Source organism: Perissodus microlepis, chromosome 7, assembly GCF_051167445.1.
Source record: "Perissodus microlepis isolate ML-2025 ecotype Zambia chromosome 7, ASM5116744v1, whole genome shotgun sequence".
NCBI classification, from domain to species: Eukaryota; Metazoa; Chordata; class Actinopteri; order Cichliformes; family Cichlidae; genus Perissodus; species Perissodus microlepis.
Window position 1 is genome coordinate 55772676 of NC_140467.1, and position 15306 is coordinate 55787981.

General features: G+C 41.3%; 2 protein-coding genes across 2 annotated transcripts; one reads left to right on the top strand and one right to left on the bottom strand.

Annotated features, from left to right (window-relative positions):
• The first annotated feature begins 1972 nt into the window (after positions 1-1972).
• Positions 1973-10836, top strand: acads (acyl-CoA dehydrogenase short chain). Its single transcript, XM_084936118.1, has 10 exons — positions 1973-2282; positions 4355-4515; positions 4839-4988; positions 5081-5192; positions 5873-6024; positions 6109-6279; positions 7652-7789; positions 8865-8960; positions 9038-9094; positions 9181-10836. Exons 1-10 carry the CDS (start codon positions 2078-2080, stop codon positions 9331-9333), a joined length of 1395 nt encoding a protein of 464 aa, XP_084792244.1. The 5' UTR covers positions 1973-2077; the 3' UTR covers positions 9334-10836.
• A 2163-nt stretch (positions 10837-12999) lies between these two features.
• On the bottom strand, positions 13000-14291 carry cldn5b (claudin 5b). The gene has a single exon (XM_084936119.1). The coding sequence runs from the start codon at positions 14168-14170 to the stop codon at positions 13523-13525; it is 648 nt and encodes a 215-aa protein (XP_084792245.1). The 5' UTR covers positions 14171-14291; the 3' UTR covers positions 13000-13522.
• Positions 14292-15306: the final 1015 nt, after the last annotated feature.

The window sequence follows — 15306 nt, forward strand, 5'->3', positions numbered from 1 at the left end:
TGTTAGGGAAGGTCCCGATATGCAAACCAGGGAAAGATGAAACAAAACCAGATAATTATAGACCAATAGCACTGACTTCTAAAATATGCAAAAATAATAGAGAGAATGATTAATGATATATTGGTGTAGAAATACCAGACATTTTAATTGAGATTAAATATGATGGGACTGACAATTAAATTCGTATGGATACCAGCATATTATGGTGTTATTGGCAATGAGGTGACAGATAAAATTGCAAAGAAGGCTGCTAAAGGAGATCCAGTTGATTTAAATATCAGTATTAGTAAAGCTGAAATGAAGAGCATGTAAAACAGAAAATGAGGGAAAGATGGCAAAAGCAGTGAGAGGAGGAGGGAGACAGGGAACATGAGAAGCACAGGGAGAACCAGGAGAGAAGAGACAATTATATCTCGATTCAGATTTGGACACGCTGGGTTAAACAGCTCACTATTCATTATAGGGAAACATCAAACAGGGAAATGTAGTTACTGTGGAATTACTGAAACCACTGAACATGGTCTGTTGCACTGACAAAATTATCAGGAAGGAAGAAGCCAACTAATTCCAAATCCTGGAGAAAAACAAGCTAGATATAAAGGATTTATTGCAAAGGAACTCCAGTTGTGAAAGTTGTATTGCTTTATTTCAGTTTCTAAAACAGACTTATTTATATGGAAGGCAATTTTTACATTTTGTTTATTTTCATTTTTATTTATTTTTTGATTATTTGGTATGAGCGAATTCTTGTCCACACTCCAAGGCACTTGGTGACGGTAATGCACCACATCGTTGTTTGCCAATTGCCAAAAAAAACGACGACGAAGAAGAAGAAGGAAGAAGAAGAAGAAGAAGAAGTAAAAAGGGTATCCCACAGTAGTGATGGGCAGATGAAGCTTCATGAAGCACTGAAGCTTTTCATCCAATTGGTTCACCCCAGCGCAAAGCTTCTTGAAGCTTCATTTGCTCTAGTAGTACACCTACTGGACGTAAAAATATTAGTTGGCATGAATTTGAAGAGTGTGGCCTTTTGCACACAGCCTGTAAATGTCAATAACAAAAGGAGTGTGTAAAACATCTATATTGTAGTGATGGCAGTACACTGTGTATATTTATACTGGCAGTATGGAAAATGATTATTTGGAAATGCTTAAAATGGAAATGATCATTTACTGTGAGGTGAGGTGTGGTTGGGGTGTGGACAGTGGTTGTGCTTTTGTAACGTTGAGGTATGGACAGCTACACACTGAGGCCTCAGTCCTGCCTGTTCGCATTTTACTCTGTAAAAACTAAATTTCCACTGCTTTTATGGCCTTTTTAGTGGGGAGAACATAGCTAGGATTTAATGATTTAACAAATCTTTTAAATCCTTTGTCCTCCACAATGCTAAATGGCTGGGAGTCCTCAATCACCATGCTAACCAGGTCTTCATCTATTTGAGATTGTTCTCCTGAGGAAAGACAATAAAGACAAAGCACAAATATAAATATCACACATGTACCTTATTACAGCTGTATAATATTGTTATATCATTTAGTAACATTACAGCATGCTATATTATCATGGCATTTGATGGCTCACCTGGTCTTGCTCCACAATCGGTGCTCCCCTTATTCTCATGCAAAGCTCTGTAGTGCCTAAGCATGGATGAGGTGTTGTTGTTATATCCCAGCTCCCTGGCACATAGCAAACACTTCACCTTGTACAAAAGTAAAGCTGCTTAACATAAATTGTATTGCACCATCAGTATTATGAAAATACATCTTCTGTAGAAATTTACATACCTTGTTGGGAGGAATAAGATCAAAATGTTCCCACACATGGGAGGACATCCTCCTCTTCTTAGCTGGCTCCATTCTCTCCTGACTTTCTCTCCTCACTCTCATAAACCTCCAAACTGTCTCCAAACTCTCACTAACCGCAACTCTCCATCAAACACCTACATTTTGAATGAAGTCTGAGGGGTTTATATCTCTGTCATAGCTCGCGGCAAAGTTTGAACCGCTTCATGAACCAGTCACGTGGTACAGCCGGGCAGCGAGGCTTCGGACGTCATCATTTTCAGCTCCTCCCATAAATGAAGCAAGCCTCGATACGCGCATCGCGGAAACGCCCCCTCCATTACTCGACACAAGCTTCGAAGCCTCGATACAGAACGTCACATCACTATCCGACAGTACGTGAATGCAGCAGTGGGCTTCATAACAGTGCAGTTGAACTCGAGGACTGTGCTTCGAGCAGAGAGGAAGGTAACATGGCTGCACTTTTCAAAGCAAGAAGAGGTAGGTACATTATGAAAGAAAAGACCGAACAATGAAGGACTTTCAGAAGAAAATTTACCTGTCACTAGAAGACGATATTTCTCTAATGTTAGCTGTGCACGAACGGCAATATCAAACCAAGTTAGCTTAGCCCAACACATAACCACTGGTCACACGTTTATGTTATGCCAAACATATGTTTCCATCATTGAACACTATATATGACACTATATGGCAGTAAAAATCCACATGTTTGCCAGCTTTGAATAACTGATATAAAAGGCGACGTATCTTAGTGGTAAGCATGTTTGTTACTGTTAGCTCCTCGGCTAAAAGGGTTACAAGTTAAAGTCGTCTAGCTGTGATCAATAACTCTAACAGAACCGACTCCATTTTCGAAAGGAACTTCTGTGTTATCAGAGTCTGAGTGAGAGAGATTTCTTTCTGTCAGGATTTTTAGACGTGTCAAACATGCGATGGTGAGCTCGACCTTTTACCTAAATAACGTGACGTTTACTGGTGAGCCGGTGTCCTGTCTTCTTCTTCCGGCTGCTCGCTGTAGGGGTCGCCACAGTGGATCGTCTGCTGACATCTCACCTTGTTCCAGAATCCTCCTCTTTCAGACCAACCCTCTGCATGTCCTCCTTCACTACATCCCTCCCTGAGAAATTCCTCTTTTCCTCCTGCCTCGCGGCTCCTTCTTCAACATCCTCTGTCCAATGTATTCATGATACACATGTCCAAAACCATCTCAGCTTTACCTCTTTAACTTTATCTCCACATTGCTCAACCTGTACGCTCCCTCCGATGTCCTCTTTCCTAAGCTTGTCCATCCTGCTCACTCCCAATGAAGATTTGAACATCTTTAGATGAGTCTCCTATCTTTGTGTCAGTGCCACTGTCTCCAAACCATCCTTCTGTCACAAATCCCTGACACTGGTCTCCACCCTGTTCACAGCACTACATTAAAACAGAGTATGATTCTGTAATGGAAATCAATGCATGGCCCAAGAAGACTTCCAGAAATTGCTGTCTGTGAACACGGCTCACTGTGCTGTCCAAATGCAGAGAAGAAGCCTTTTATCAAAAGTGCTTGTGGAACTGGCAGCTGCTGCACAGGTCTTAAACACGGAAGATGATGCTGAACCACATCCTGCATCTATTCCAACAGCATGTCCTCCCTGGAGTTCAGTCTTTCACCAACTAAAAACATTTGGATGTGAACATGAAACCAGAAATGGGACAAAGTAGACCCAAGACTACTGAGCAGCTAGAATCCTCTGTCAGACAAGAAGTGGACAAAGGTCCAGCATCTGCTCTCCTGAGTTCACAGGAAAAAAGAGGGGATTCGAAACAGTGGAAATATAATCCCGTCCTAGCTTCTTTTTTTTTTTTTTTTTTTTTTTTTTTTTTTTTGACAAAATTTCCACCGCATTAAATAAAATTTAATTGAACAGATGGAATTTGATGTGGCGGTAAGATACCTTCTTCATAATGTGGGCATGTTTGAGCTCTTTTTCAGGCTGTTAGGACTGCAATGTTTCCAGAGCTGTGTTATTGTGAGTCTGCTACAACAAGCACTGTTAATGCATCATGGCACTGATGAAATGTCAGTGTAGTTAATGAGCTTTGCACTTTCAGCTGTCCTTTGTCCTGACAGTTCACGTAATAGCATAGCAAGAAAAACTGAACTTTATGAATCATTACACTTGTAATAATAACATGTCACATCTGGCTCGCCCGGGGTATGTTTGAAGCTGCAGCTGGGGCTCATTATTAAGTCTTACCATCAAACCAATTAAAGGGTCACATGGCTTTTGGAAAACGTGCTTATGTAACTGCTGCTGGCCCTGAATGTCCTTCAAAGTTAGCAGGGTTCATCCTCTGGGGATCATGATGGTTTCTACACTCACTATGAAGTAATTTATTAACTGACTGCTGAATGTCTTAACAGCTTTTTAGGGTTTTCAGTCTGAATCCAAGTGGCTAGTTGGATGATGCTGTCACCTATAGCACACACCACAAGCATGACTAAATATTGATAAAGTTGATTTATTGAGTATTCAAAACCTTTTTCTTCTTCTCTTCCTCAGCTCTCAGCTCATTTTTCACTGGTTGTCGAAGCCTGTCTCAGCTCTCAGAGTTACCAGAAACTCATCAGATACTCAGACAGACCTGCAGAGACTACGCTGACAGAGAGCTGTCCCCCATCGCTGCCAGACTAGACAAAGAGCATGTTTACCCCGCTAAACAGGTACCCGCACAAAGCTGCACAGTGACTATTATCAGACAAAATGTGTAGTTCATCATAAGTTTGTGTCTAAAGATAGCAACATTTTTTCTCGAATCCTGAAAGTTTCTGAGTTCATCTTTAATATCCATCTGTCCTGGTTCTTAGACTGTGAGTAGGCTGCACCGGGACCAGGAAGTTCATGAAATACACAACTTTTAAAATCATTATAAAACTGAGAAGTGGAAGAACTTTGGAATAATGAAGAATAATAATAGTGCGAGATAGTAATAGAGAGTGCGTTGGTTAGTAAATGCATAGCTGTAAATATTCTTTTGGCCGTCCAGATTCAAGAACTGGGGGCAATGGGTGTGATGGCCATGGAAGTACCAGAGGAGCTGGGTGGAGCTGGGATGGACTACCTGGCGTACAGTCTGGCTATGGAAGAAATCAGTAGAGGCTGTGCCAGCACCGGAGTCGTGGTCTCTGTTAACAATGTGAGTACAATCTGTCAGCAAAGAGAGCCGAGTGTGAACATGGCTGTGTTTGTCTTCTGATTGCTGCCTGTTCTGTGTTATTTGGCCTATAGTCTCTGTACATTGGACCGATACTAAAGTTTGGTACAGAAGAGCAGAAAAAGCAGTGGATCCAGCCGTTCACCACAGGAGAGAAGGTTGGCTGCTTTGCCCTCAGTGAGCCAGGTAAATGCGACCTGTCTGACACAAAAGTCTGCTTTAATTTTGAGTCGTGTAGTAGAAGAAAAACAGCCCAGTCAAAGTCCAGATCTAAATCCAATCGAGAATCTGTGGCAAGAACAGAAAACTGCTGTCCACAAACGCTGTCCATCTAATCTGACTGAGCTGGAGCTGTTTTGCAAAGAAGAATGGGCAAAGATTTCAGTCTCTAGATGTGCAAAGCTGGTAGAGACATACCCTAAAAGACTGGCAGCTGTAATTGCAGCAAAAGGTGGTTCTACAAAGTATTGACTCAGGGGGCTGAATAATTACACACACCCCACTTTTCAGTTATTTATTTGTAAAAAATGTTTGGAATCATGTTTGATTTCCGTTCCACTTCTCACATGTACACCACTTTGTATTGGTCTTTCACGTGGAATTCCAATAAAATTGATTCATGTTTGTGGCTCTAATGTGACAAAATGTGGGAAAGTTCAAGGGGGCCGAATACTTTTGCAAGCCACTGTATGTATATATTGTATATACTCAATTCATTCAGTTCAATTTTATTTGTATAACACCAATTCACAACAACAGCCGCTAATATATGTGGATGTGATATATGTTTAAGGGTTATCTGGACACATTTTAGCACATATTTATCTTTCTTTCATCAAACTAAAGTAATTGAATTAAAATTCCAGGCAATGGCAGTGATGCGGGTGCAGCCTCCACCATAGCACATCAGGAGGGAGATGAGTGGGTGGTGAACGGAACCAAAGCTTGGATCACCAACAGCTGGGATGCCTCTGCTGCCATTATCTTTGCCACCACAGACAAGACACTGAAACACAAGGCATGACGCAGCACATTTCCACATTCTCACTGCAGAGATGATGTACACCTGTAATAATGGGGAATGCTGTTTCTTATTCTGTAGGGAATCAGTGCTTTCCTTGTCCCCATGCCACACCCAGGGCTTTCTCTGGGGAAAAAGGAAGACAAATTGGGCATCAGGGCCTCATCCACTGCTAATATTATCCTGGAGGACTGCAGGTTACCACTGGGATACATGCTGGGCCCACGTGGATCAGGATTCAAAATCGCCATGGTTAGCTCTGGATATTTTCTTTGTAGAGATGTAATGAAACAGACAATGATGCTTTTTTTTTATGTGAAAGGCTGGTGGAGGCAGACTTTGCATTTTTAGAATTTCATTCAGTCATTTTATTCAATCTTATTCGAGACTCACTCCATTTTGGGTCTTCCTCTTTTTCTCCTGCCTAGTAGCACATAACACGCGCATATAACAACTGGGAGACTTGTTTGTGTATATACTGTCATTACAGTGAGAACAAAGTGTATTTGGACTTGACATACCATATGTATGATGTGTAGCTAAGTTACTGCTAGCTTGTATTTCCACTAACATGTATTTGCTGGGAATCATGTTTGCAAACAAGATGGGTTCATTGTCCTGTAACAACAGGAAATGAAGGACAGGCTTTATTAGAAAATACCTGACATTTCCTGGCTACTGTTAGTTAATGTTAGCTTACCCACTTACACAGCATGGGTAGATGGCAAAACTTGGTCTACTTACTCACTAATGTTAGCAGCAAAATACTGACTGAAGCCACATCAGTGTTTTTTAAGTTACATTGTAATGTATTCAGATTTTAGCAAAAACCATTCAATACAGGTAATGGGCCCTCGGAGGGCTGCAGCTATCAAATATTTTAGTAATTGAGTAATCGATCTATGAATGGAGTAATTGGATAAGAAATACTTTTGCCTTATTAATCAGCAATGATAAATATTCAAAAGAGAAAAAATACAGGTCTTTCAAAACAAACTGGTCATTGATTTCCATTTTAGAAATGTTTTTTGTTTCATTCCTCATCTGATTAATTTGTCAAAAAACAAACCCTTTGTGGTTATCTGCCATGTTAAATGTTATTTATTTATTTATTTTTTTAGAGAAAACCTTTTCTTAAATGCAAAAATATATACATGCTCTCAAGTAGTGTCAAAGCCAAATAAAATAAGGTAAATATGTAATCTAAAATAAGGCATAAAGCATATCAACATTCTGGAGTTTGCCCTGTGTTTGGAAAGTTTTTGTGCCACTGAAAGCAAGACATTATGATGGTATTTAATTTTTATATTTTTAAATATGAAAATGCTTGCATTCGCATTTCCATGATGAAAGTGGCGCGTACAGAGACGTGCATTAAACGCAGCATCGAAACAAGATTTTTATTTTTATTTTTTCTTTATAATCGAATTATTCAAAATACTTGATGGATCACTGGAGACCATTGTATATTTGGACATGGCTCCTTGACATGGTTTAATATAAATCAAGGTGAAGCCTTTTCTCTCCTGGACCTTTCAGAATTGTGTGCATTGTTACAGTTTTCCCATTTTATACAGGGGGGGGGGGGAAAGTAACCGTAACCTCCCATCTTTGTGTTGCACAGCAAACGCTGGACAGCGGGAGGATTGGCATTGCAGCTCAGGCTCTCGGTATCGCTCAGGCTTCTCTGGAATGTGCTGCTGATTACGCACACAAACGAACTGCATTTGGAGCTCCCATTGGCAAGCTGCAAGCCATTCAGGTAACAGGACAGTTATAACAACTGTTATTTTACTGTATTTAAAACCTTTCTAAGTGACGTTCACTTCTGTTGCTTGCCAGGATGTTGAGAAGTTTATCTTGGGACACATTTCCACACAAAGCCCTGATTTTAGCATGTAGCAGTTGTCTCTGAAAGAACATTTATTCGAGTTCACGGGAAGCCTTGATGTCACGTTTCCTCTGACAGTAAGCTAAAAACACAAAGCTTTTTATTTTAAGATATTCAAAGTAAAGCCAGAAGTATATTTATACTGGAAGACCAGGTTGTACTCATCAACTTTAGATGCTCCATTTCTCATCTAATGTATCGGTCTCTGTTTCCACTGTGTTATGGATGGTAGGGGCTCATTTATAAGCCTTTTTTATATATGAGAAACATGTTGTTCGGAGCTTTATGATTCATATCTCATTCTTTATGGTTCAGGATGTAGTGTCTTTATTTGAAAATATCTATACAAGTCTTTAGAGGGGAGTTGTTCCTAAATGACTTGAGCTTTGTTTTGTTAGATAATTGATTTATTGTATTAAGGAGATTTGTGCATTTAGCATATTAAAGGTATGATTTTGGAGGATCTCCTGAATTTAGTGCATACACACAAACTACGCAAGGACTAGATGGGCATTTGCTTGTGTTGCTGGGTAGCTAGTGAATCATTTGGGTTAGCAAGTAAGCTAGGATTAGCTAATATATGTCAGACGAAGGTTTATCCAGTTTAGTTGCTTACACAAAGAAATCTTCCAGGGTTTTGAGGCAACTGTTGATAATTGGAGCTATAGAAATAAAACTAATTTGAACTGAATTGAAAACAAATTCAGGGCAAAATTAGAAACGGCTTCAGTACAGTATTCTGCTGCTGCATTCAGATTGCAGGGTTAGAATGGTCCATCTAGTTTCTAGCAAGGCGTAGCTAATAAAGTGGCTGGTGTGTGTGTGTGTGTGTGTGTGTGTGTGTGTGTGTGTTGTATACCTTCCTCCCATTCACTGCAGGGCATACAGTATATATGGTGCAGTGTTGTGCTGAATGTAGTTTTCTTGATGCTTTTAATACATGTAGTTCAAACTGGCAGACATGGCTGTGGCAATAGAAGGCGCTCGACTGCTCACCTGGAAGGCTGCGCTTCTTCGAGACTCAAAGAAAGCATTCACTAAGGTACTGTCACCTCTGAGTTAAGGTTTGCATTTGATAGAGAATATCAGACATCACTGTTGGCCCTTCTTCTCCTGCAGGAAGCTGCAATGGCCAAACTAGCAGCGTCTGAAGCTGCAACTTTCTGCTCACACCAGGTAATAAAGCAGTAGTAATGCAGAGTCAAGAAATGAACACATTTCTTCTTCTTATTGTCGTATATTCTTTTTGCACTTCAAATCAGGCGATCCAAGTTCTGGGTGGGATGGGTTACGTGACAGACATGCCTGCTGAGAGGCACTACCGTGACGCCCGCATCACGGAGATCTACGAAGGCACCAGCGAGATCCAGAGACTGGTAATCGCTGGCCAGCTGCTGAAAGAATACCAGTTATAAATGGACTGCTATCGCTGTCTGTCTACCTCTGATGTGTGATCAGTCAGCTCAGACTCCACCTCATCCTTTAAGACAAAGAGGCCTTTCTCATCTTACTTGACAGCTTTGAAGCAACTTTGACGCCAGTTAGATTGGAGATGACACTTTTCAGGGTATTTTATGTCGTCATGGCTGGAGGAAAAACGGGAACCGGTTCAAATCTACTAATCTGCCCACCTAGCCTGACCTAAGCATCAGTTCACCCACATTTAAAAGAAGGCTGAAAACACACTGGTATCCAATGATAAAAGTAGATCTTCTTCCTAAGTGATTTTAGGATATGAACCACCACAGAGAACCTCATCAAAGCTGCTAAAGGACAGCACTCCCCACCACAGTCAAAAAACAACTGGGGATATCTTTTGGATATGAATGCAGTTCCAGAGACTTGGAGAATCCACGCCAAGAAGCATCAAATCTCAAACAGACCTGAAATATAGTAGAAAACTTTGAGCTTCAAATTTCAGGAGAGGAAATGTGGCATTGTAGAGTGGTTTACAAATGCAAATAAAAGTATGAAAATTGAAAAACACTAAAAATTACAAAATAATTGGTGAAATGAAAATGAATAAAGGCAGAGTGTGTTCCAAAAGTATTTTGCTTATAAAGGTTCCTCACTGAGAGATGTCACCCAGAAGTATCTGTGTGGTGGTCATAACACTAAGATCATGTACATAATAATACAAGGTAAGGTGCGCATTTTGTAGTCTGTCTTCTGCATATTGTAGTTTCAACATAGCGGACATTCGTCGTCACACTGATGAGGAGAAACAAGCGAAAGGCTGTTCCAATTCTCAGCTCACCACGCTTCACTTTTCCTAAGTCCTTAGCAATTTTCCTACCTTTAAAAAAAGGAAAAGTAGTAGGAAGGAAAAGAGGTTGGGAATAGGAAAAGGAAGGTACTTTTTGAACACACCCAGCGCGTATTATGTGTATTGTACGTGTTTGCAACCCTTTTGAGACACATTTCTCCCCCCATACATGACGACCTTTATTTTCATTAGTTACTATTGGGCTTGTCAGTGTGGGTTGGTGCTATGAGCAAACACTGTATAGCGAAACCCTCTGGGATCATGAATATTACCCACCTTTGATGGGGTGTCATACATGAACTGGAGGACAAATTACTCTTTTCTTTGGCCTCCTATGAGGAGGTTAAGCCACCAGTGGGCGACAGAGTGCCTTCATCTGTGGCTCATTAATTACTGATTGAGTCATCAATCACTGCACTATAATCACAGACACAAGATCAGCGAACTCCCACTTGCCGGCTACAGTTTTGTCAAGATAAAGGGTTGAAGGAGGTCACTTTTTTGATTTATGTGTGAATGTTAGAGGTTGTGTAATAAAATCCTGTATATCTGCCTCACATACCTCCTGTGCCTCAGTGGCTTGTACATATTTTATCGTAATGCATAGTGTGCAGATGTTGATAATAAAGAATTGCTGATGCCATAAAAATTATCTGTGAGTGAATGAAAACTGTAAATTTTGTCCCATCACATAAAAGATGTCAGCAACAATGCTCCGGTAGGCTGTGGGGTTTACATGATGCTCAGTTGCTACCAAGGGTACAAAACTGCAACTACTGCCAAAAACTTCCACCCTAAAAGTGAATCAGTCCCCACAGACTCTCATGTTAGTATGTCCAACTTTAAAATTGGAGCTTCATAGGCTCAAAAAAGAATTGGATCGCAGACAGTTTCAGTTTTTAAATTACTCATATTAAAGTTTGAAGTCAGTCATAATTGTGATCTAGAAGTTATCATGGAGCACAGTGTCTCTGTTTCTTTACGACAGGGCTATGAAATTAATAAATGAAGTCACAGTAGTGATGGAGGACGTGCTGCTGTGGCAACCGCTAAAGGGAGCAGCTGGAAGACAAAGAAGACAGGGCTCCATCTTTTATATACAGTCCATATAAACATGCAAAACATTCTTGACTGTCTTTGCTCTCTTGGGCTATCGTGAATGCTTTCTGAACACTGAATAATTAGTAGATCAGTCGCAACATGTTGATTGTGTGCTGAGCTTAGTCCCAGTGTTATCCATGTTTTAGAATGATGTATGGTTGGAAGCACTGGGAATGCAGGAGAATAGTGTTCTTGCCTTGTCATTTCTAGCTTTTATATCATTTGGATAGAATTCTGGCTTTAATGTGCTTAGACGTGTTTAATCAAATAGTTCTTTTTTCAGAACCTTTTATCTTTTTTCAGGTAATTACGTTCAGTTGTCAGGGTTTTTTTTTTGTTTTGGTCTTTAAAGTTCTGAGCTAACTCCAAGTTTGCACCATTGATCTTCTAGACTTTGTTGTCTAAACACACATGTAGTATTTACAGTGTACTGGGTTTGGCTGCTTTCTCTTTGAGCAACACTAAAACCAAAAACAGGCTTCTTTTTGAAAAGTGGAAGTTGTTGTTCCACTTGCTTGGAATCTCAGTCAGAGGGGAAATGTTTGTGCGATTGGCCACATACTGTGTGTATGTGTGTGTGTGTGTGTGTGTGTGTGTGTGTGCGTGCGCTGTGCGGGGTTGTTGTCCTGATGGTGTTTGTGTGCATGTTTTCCTTTTCTGTTTATGCACATGAGGGCACTAATTGCTCCACTCTCCCAGATCTAGGCCAAGCTTCCTGTGGCTGGAGTTGCACCCTTTTGATTGCACAGACCCTAATGATGTGCTGGGTGCACTGTTCAAATGGCTCTCCCATGTACCACTCTGTTAGGGTGTAAGAACCAGGAATCTGATTATTTGCCATCATTTTTCTATTTTTAGTTTCCTTTACAGACAAACCTGCTGATGACACTGTCACACCTACTTTATGAATGTACCAGAAGGCCAGAAGACCTTTATAAAAGAAGTGAAGCTCATGGTAATATCAGAGAGTGTGGACCATCATGTTAGTACAGTAACAGCAACAGTCTAGATCTTTTTAAAGCACCCACTGAGATGCCTAAACCAACAGCCAGTAAACATCCCATCCCGGGTAAGGCTGCTCTGTGACGGAAAAGGTTGGCTTTGTTATACTCAAGATTCTGGATTGGTTTGTTGGTCCAAATGGGAAACAAAAGACATTAAAACCCTGAACCTGTGAGTGCTTCAGTGAGAGGGTGTAGTGGCTCTCTGGTGCTGTGGAGGGTATTTTGCTTGTGTGCTTTGGGTTCTCTTGCCCCCCCGAAAAGGAAGCAACACCTTGTATTGGATTTTTCTTCAATGCCTCATCATCTGTTAGCTCTTTCAGTGTGTTTTCTCTACAGGATAAAATTAGAATAGCTAACAAATATTCTTATAAAACATACTGAGTGTAGTTAGGTGGGGGAGAAAACTGTTGCACCATCTTGTGTTCCAAAGTGGTATTACACGAACACACATCCTGGTCCTAGTTCAGCTTCATTTCTCTTCATCACTCTTGTTTTGGACAGAAATCGGAAGCACTTGTTTTGTCGCATTATTTTAATCACTTTATTATGAAAGGTTTTAATTTGCTTTTAAATCACAGCCACTTACAAAACGGACCTTAGAATTTTCTGCAACTGAAATAGTTCATATATTTTCCTCACGATTTTTTGATAACAGCAGGCAAATGCGTAGTGATTGATTGACCGAGATATAAATAGTAAAGGCAGACAAGTGTTTTTTCTTCTTTATTAGAAAAAGTACTCTAAAAATACCTGAAGGCATAAGGAGAAATGCAAACTGTCCCCCTGATTAGAGCCTGGGTGCGCAGGGTTTGAATTATTGCCAACCCTGCGAAATCTCACAAACATCGAAATAAGTCCACTGACTGAGAGAGGAAGAGGAAAACATATTTACACTGAAGCCGTTCAGAGGCCGAGGCTCATGACTCAGCCTCCGCAGCCACATGGTTATTAAAAGTTCCTGGCAACACATTCAACATCTTTTCAATCCTAAACTGCGTTTCTCAGGAGTGAACTGCTGACTACTTCCGCTATTGGAAAAATACTACACAATATTCAGAGCAGTAACTCGCATATGTGACACGATCGTGCTCCGGAGTTACAGTTACAGCCGCATTAAGCGTCAAATGAGCGCCCTCAGTACGTCACATGAGTATGTATAGAGGCACCGCATCTTTCAGAGATTCTGGCAAAACTGCTACAAATCAAAGTGTCCTGTATACAATGTCTTCTAGTTTACACATACAGGTTCTTGTTGAACTCCCCGTTCACTGCGATCGTCTTGGTTGGAGTGTATTTTATGGGATTTGCGCCCCTGACCGTCTGGGAGAAGGAGCAGCACAGCAGGGTCCCGCCGAGCAGCAGCAGCGCGGCGGCCGCCCAGCCCACATAGATTGCCGCTCCGATCTCTCTCTTCTTGGAGGAAGGGATGTTGGGGTTGTTGAAGTCCAGTATGATGCGATGGGCCATCCAGCAGAGCGGGACGAGCACGAAGAGTCCGCTGATGATGTAGATCACTCCCCCGGCGTGAACCACTCTCGCCTTTATCGTCTCATCCCTGATGCAGTTGGTGCACTGCGCTCCGGCCACCGTGACCGCTAGGGCGACGATCCCCAGGACTGCGGAGATGACCGTCAGGGCGCGCGCCGTCTGATGATCCTGCTCGAGAGCCAGCATGGAGTCATGCACTTTGCACTGCATCTGGCCGGTACTCTGCACCACGCAGGACATCCACAGTCCCTCCCAGAGGGTCTGAGCCACCAGGATGTTGGAATCGATGAAGGCGCTCACCCTCCACATGGGCAGCCCGCAGGCGACCATCGCCAGCAGAGAGCCCGTGACGCACAGCGCCAAGCCCAGGACCTCCAAGCAAGCGGTGAGCATGGCTTCTTGTAGCTCTTCTGATGTTCTTTGTGTGGGAGGAGAAGTGAGGGAGTCTTCTGGTTGCTGACTGCTCTCTACTGTCCTGTCCTGACGCCTTTTACAGCGTGCGCTCTCAGGCTGCTCTTTTATCACGCTGCTGCTCAGCCTCATGAAAAAACAGAAGCCACAAACTTTGAGCCAATCAGCTGCGAATGCATCTTTGTCTCAGCCAATTATAAGCGTGCATCAGCAGGCACGCTCCTGTGTGCAGCGAACCGGAGTTCAGTCTGTGAGATGGCTTAAACTCTAGAACCCATATATTGATACAAATATGCAAATATATTTAATACAACATCTTCAGGAATTACTTGTATGACAACTCGTATGTGTTAATTGAAGGTCTGAATTTGTTGCTTTAACTTAATTAGTCATATTAAAGTTTGGGTTGAGCAGTTTAACATTTTGAATTCTGTTGATTCTCTCAAAGTGAACCAAACCTGCCAGTGAAATGACTGAAATGCTTACCCTGGATTCCAATTTTGTCTTTCCTCAAACGCCCTCAGTGAAGTCAAGATTTTAAAACTGACAGTTTCCACCCCATACTTTGACTTCAGTGACATTAAATGAAGACAGATGCCTTCAAAAGTCAGAGATGCCTTTATATATTTATGTACCTCACTGCAATTATTATTTTTAATTGTATTATATTGGCTTCACCAAAAAAACCTTTTGCTTCGCATAGGACTGACCTTCATACACTCACCAGTTTATTAGATACAGCTGCTACTAATACAAATATCAAATTCCCCATGGTAGTGAGTTAATGGATTTAGTCATAACTACCGGCTGAAGTTCAAAGTGAGCGTCAGAGAAAGTCCTTGCCTCTGATTGGCTATCCCTGCTCTAAACATGGATAGACTCAATCTCTTTAGCAGTCAAATGTGGTCTTAAAAATGATCCCTGAGTTTGCTGTACATTTTACCAAGTATCTTTGTAAATACATCATTCTCCCTACTCTACAAAGATCTTTTTATTTCTAAAATATGAAGCCCAGAAGCAAAGCAGAGACCGTTATGATTCGTCTTTATCTACGAATCAATTCTCCCATGTCCCCACAAAAAAATTAAGACGGACTTTTGCGAGATAACAAACTCGGG

What these genes read in the sequence shown, in the direction of transcription:
- cldn5b (XM_084936119.1), bottom strand. Translation starts at nt 14,170, where the DNA reads ATGCTCACCGCTTGCTTGGAGGTCCTGGGCTTGGCGCTGTGCGTCACG.
- acads (XM_084936118.1), top strand. Translation starts at nt 2,078, where the DNA reads ATGAAGCAAGCCTCGATACGCGCATCGCGGAAACGCCCCCTCCATTAC. An exon ending in TCGTGGTCTCTGTTAACAAT is followed by an intron (nt 4,989 to 5,080) that starts GTGAGTACAATC and finishes TTTGGCCTATAG; the next exon opens with TCTCTGTACATTGGACCGAT. An exon ending in ACAAGACACTGAAACACAAG is followed by an intron (nt 6,025 to 6,108) that starts GCATGACGCAGC and finishes CTTATTCTGTAG; the next exon opens with GGAATCAGTGCTTTCCTTGT.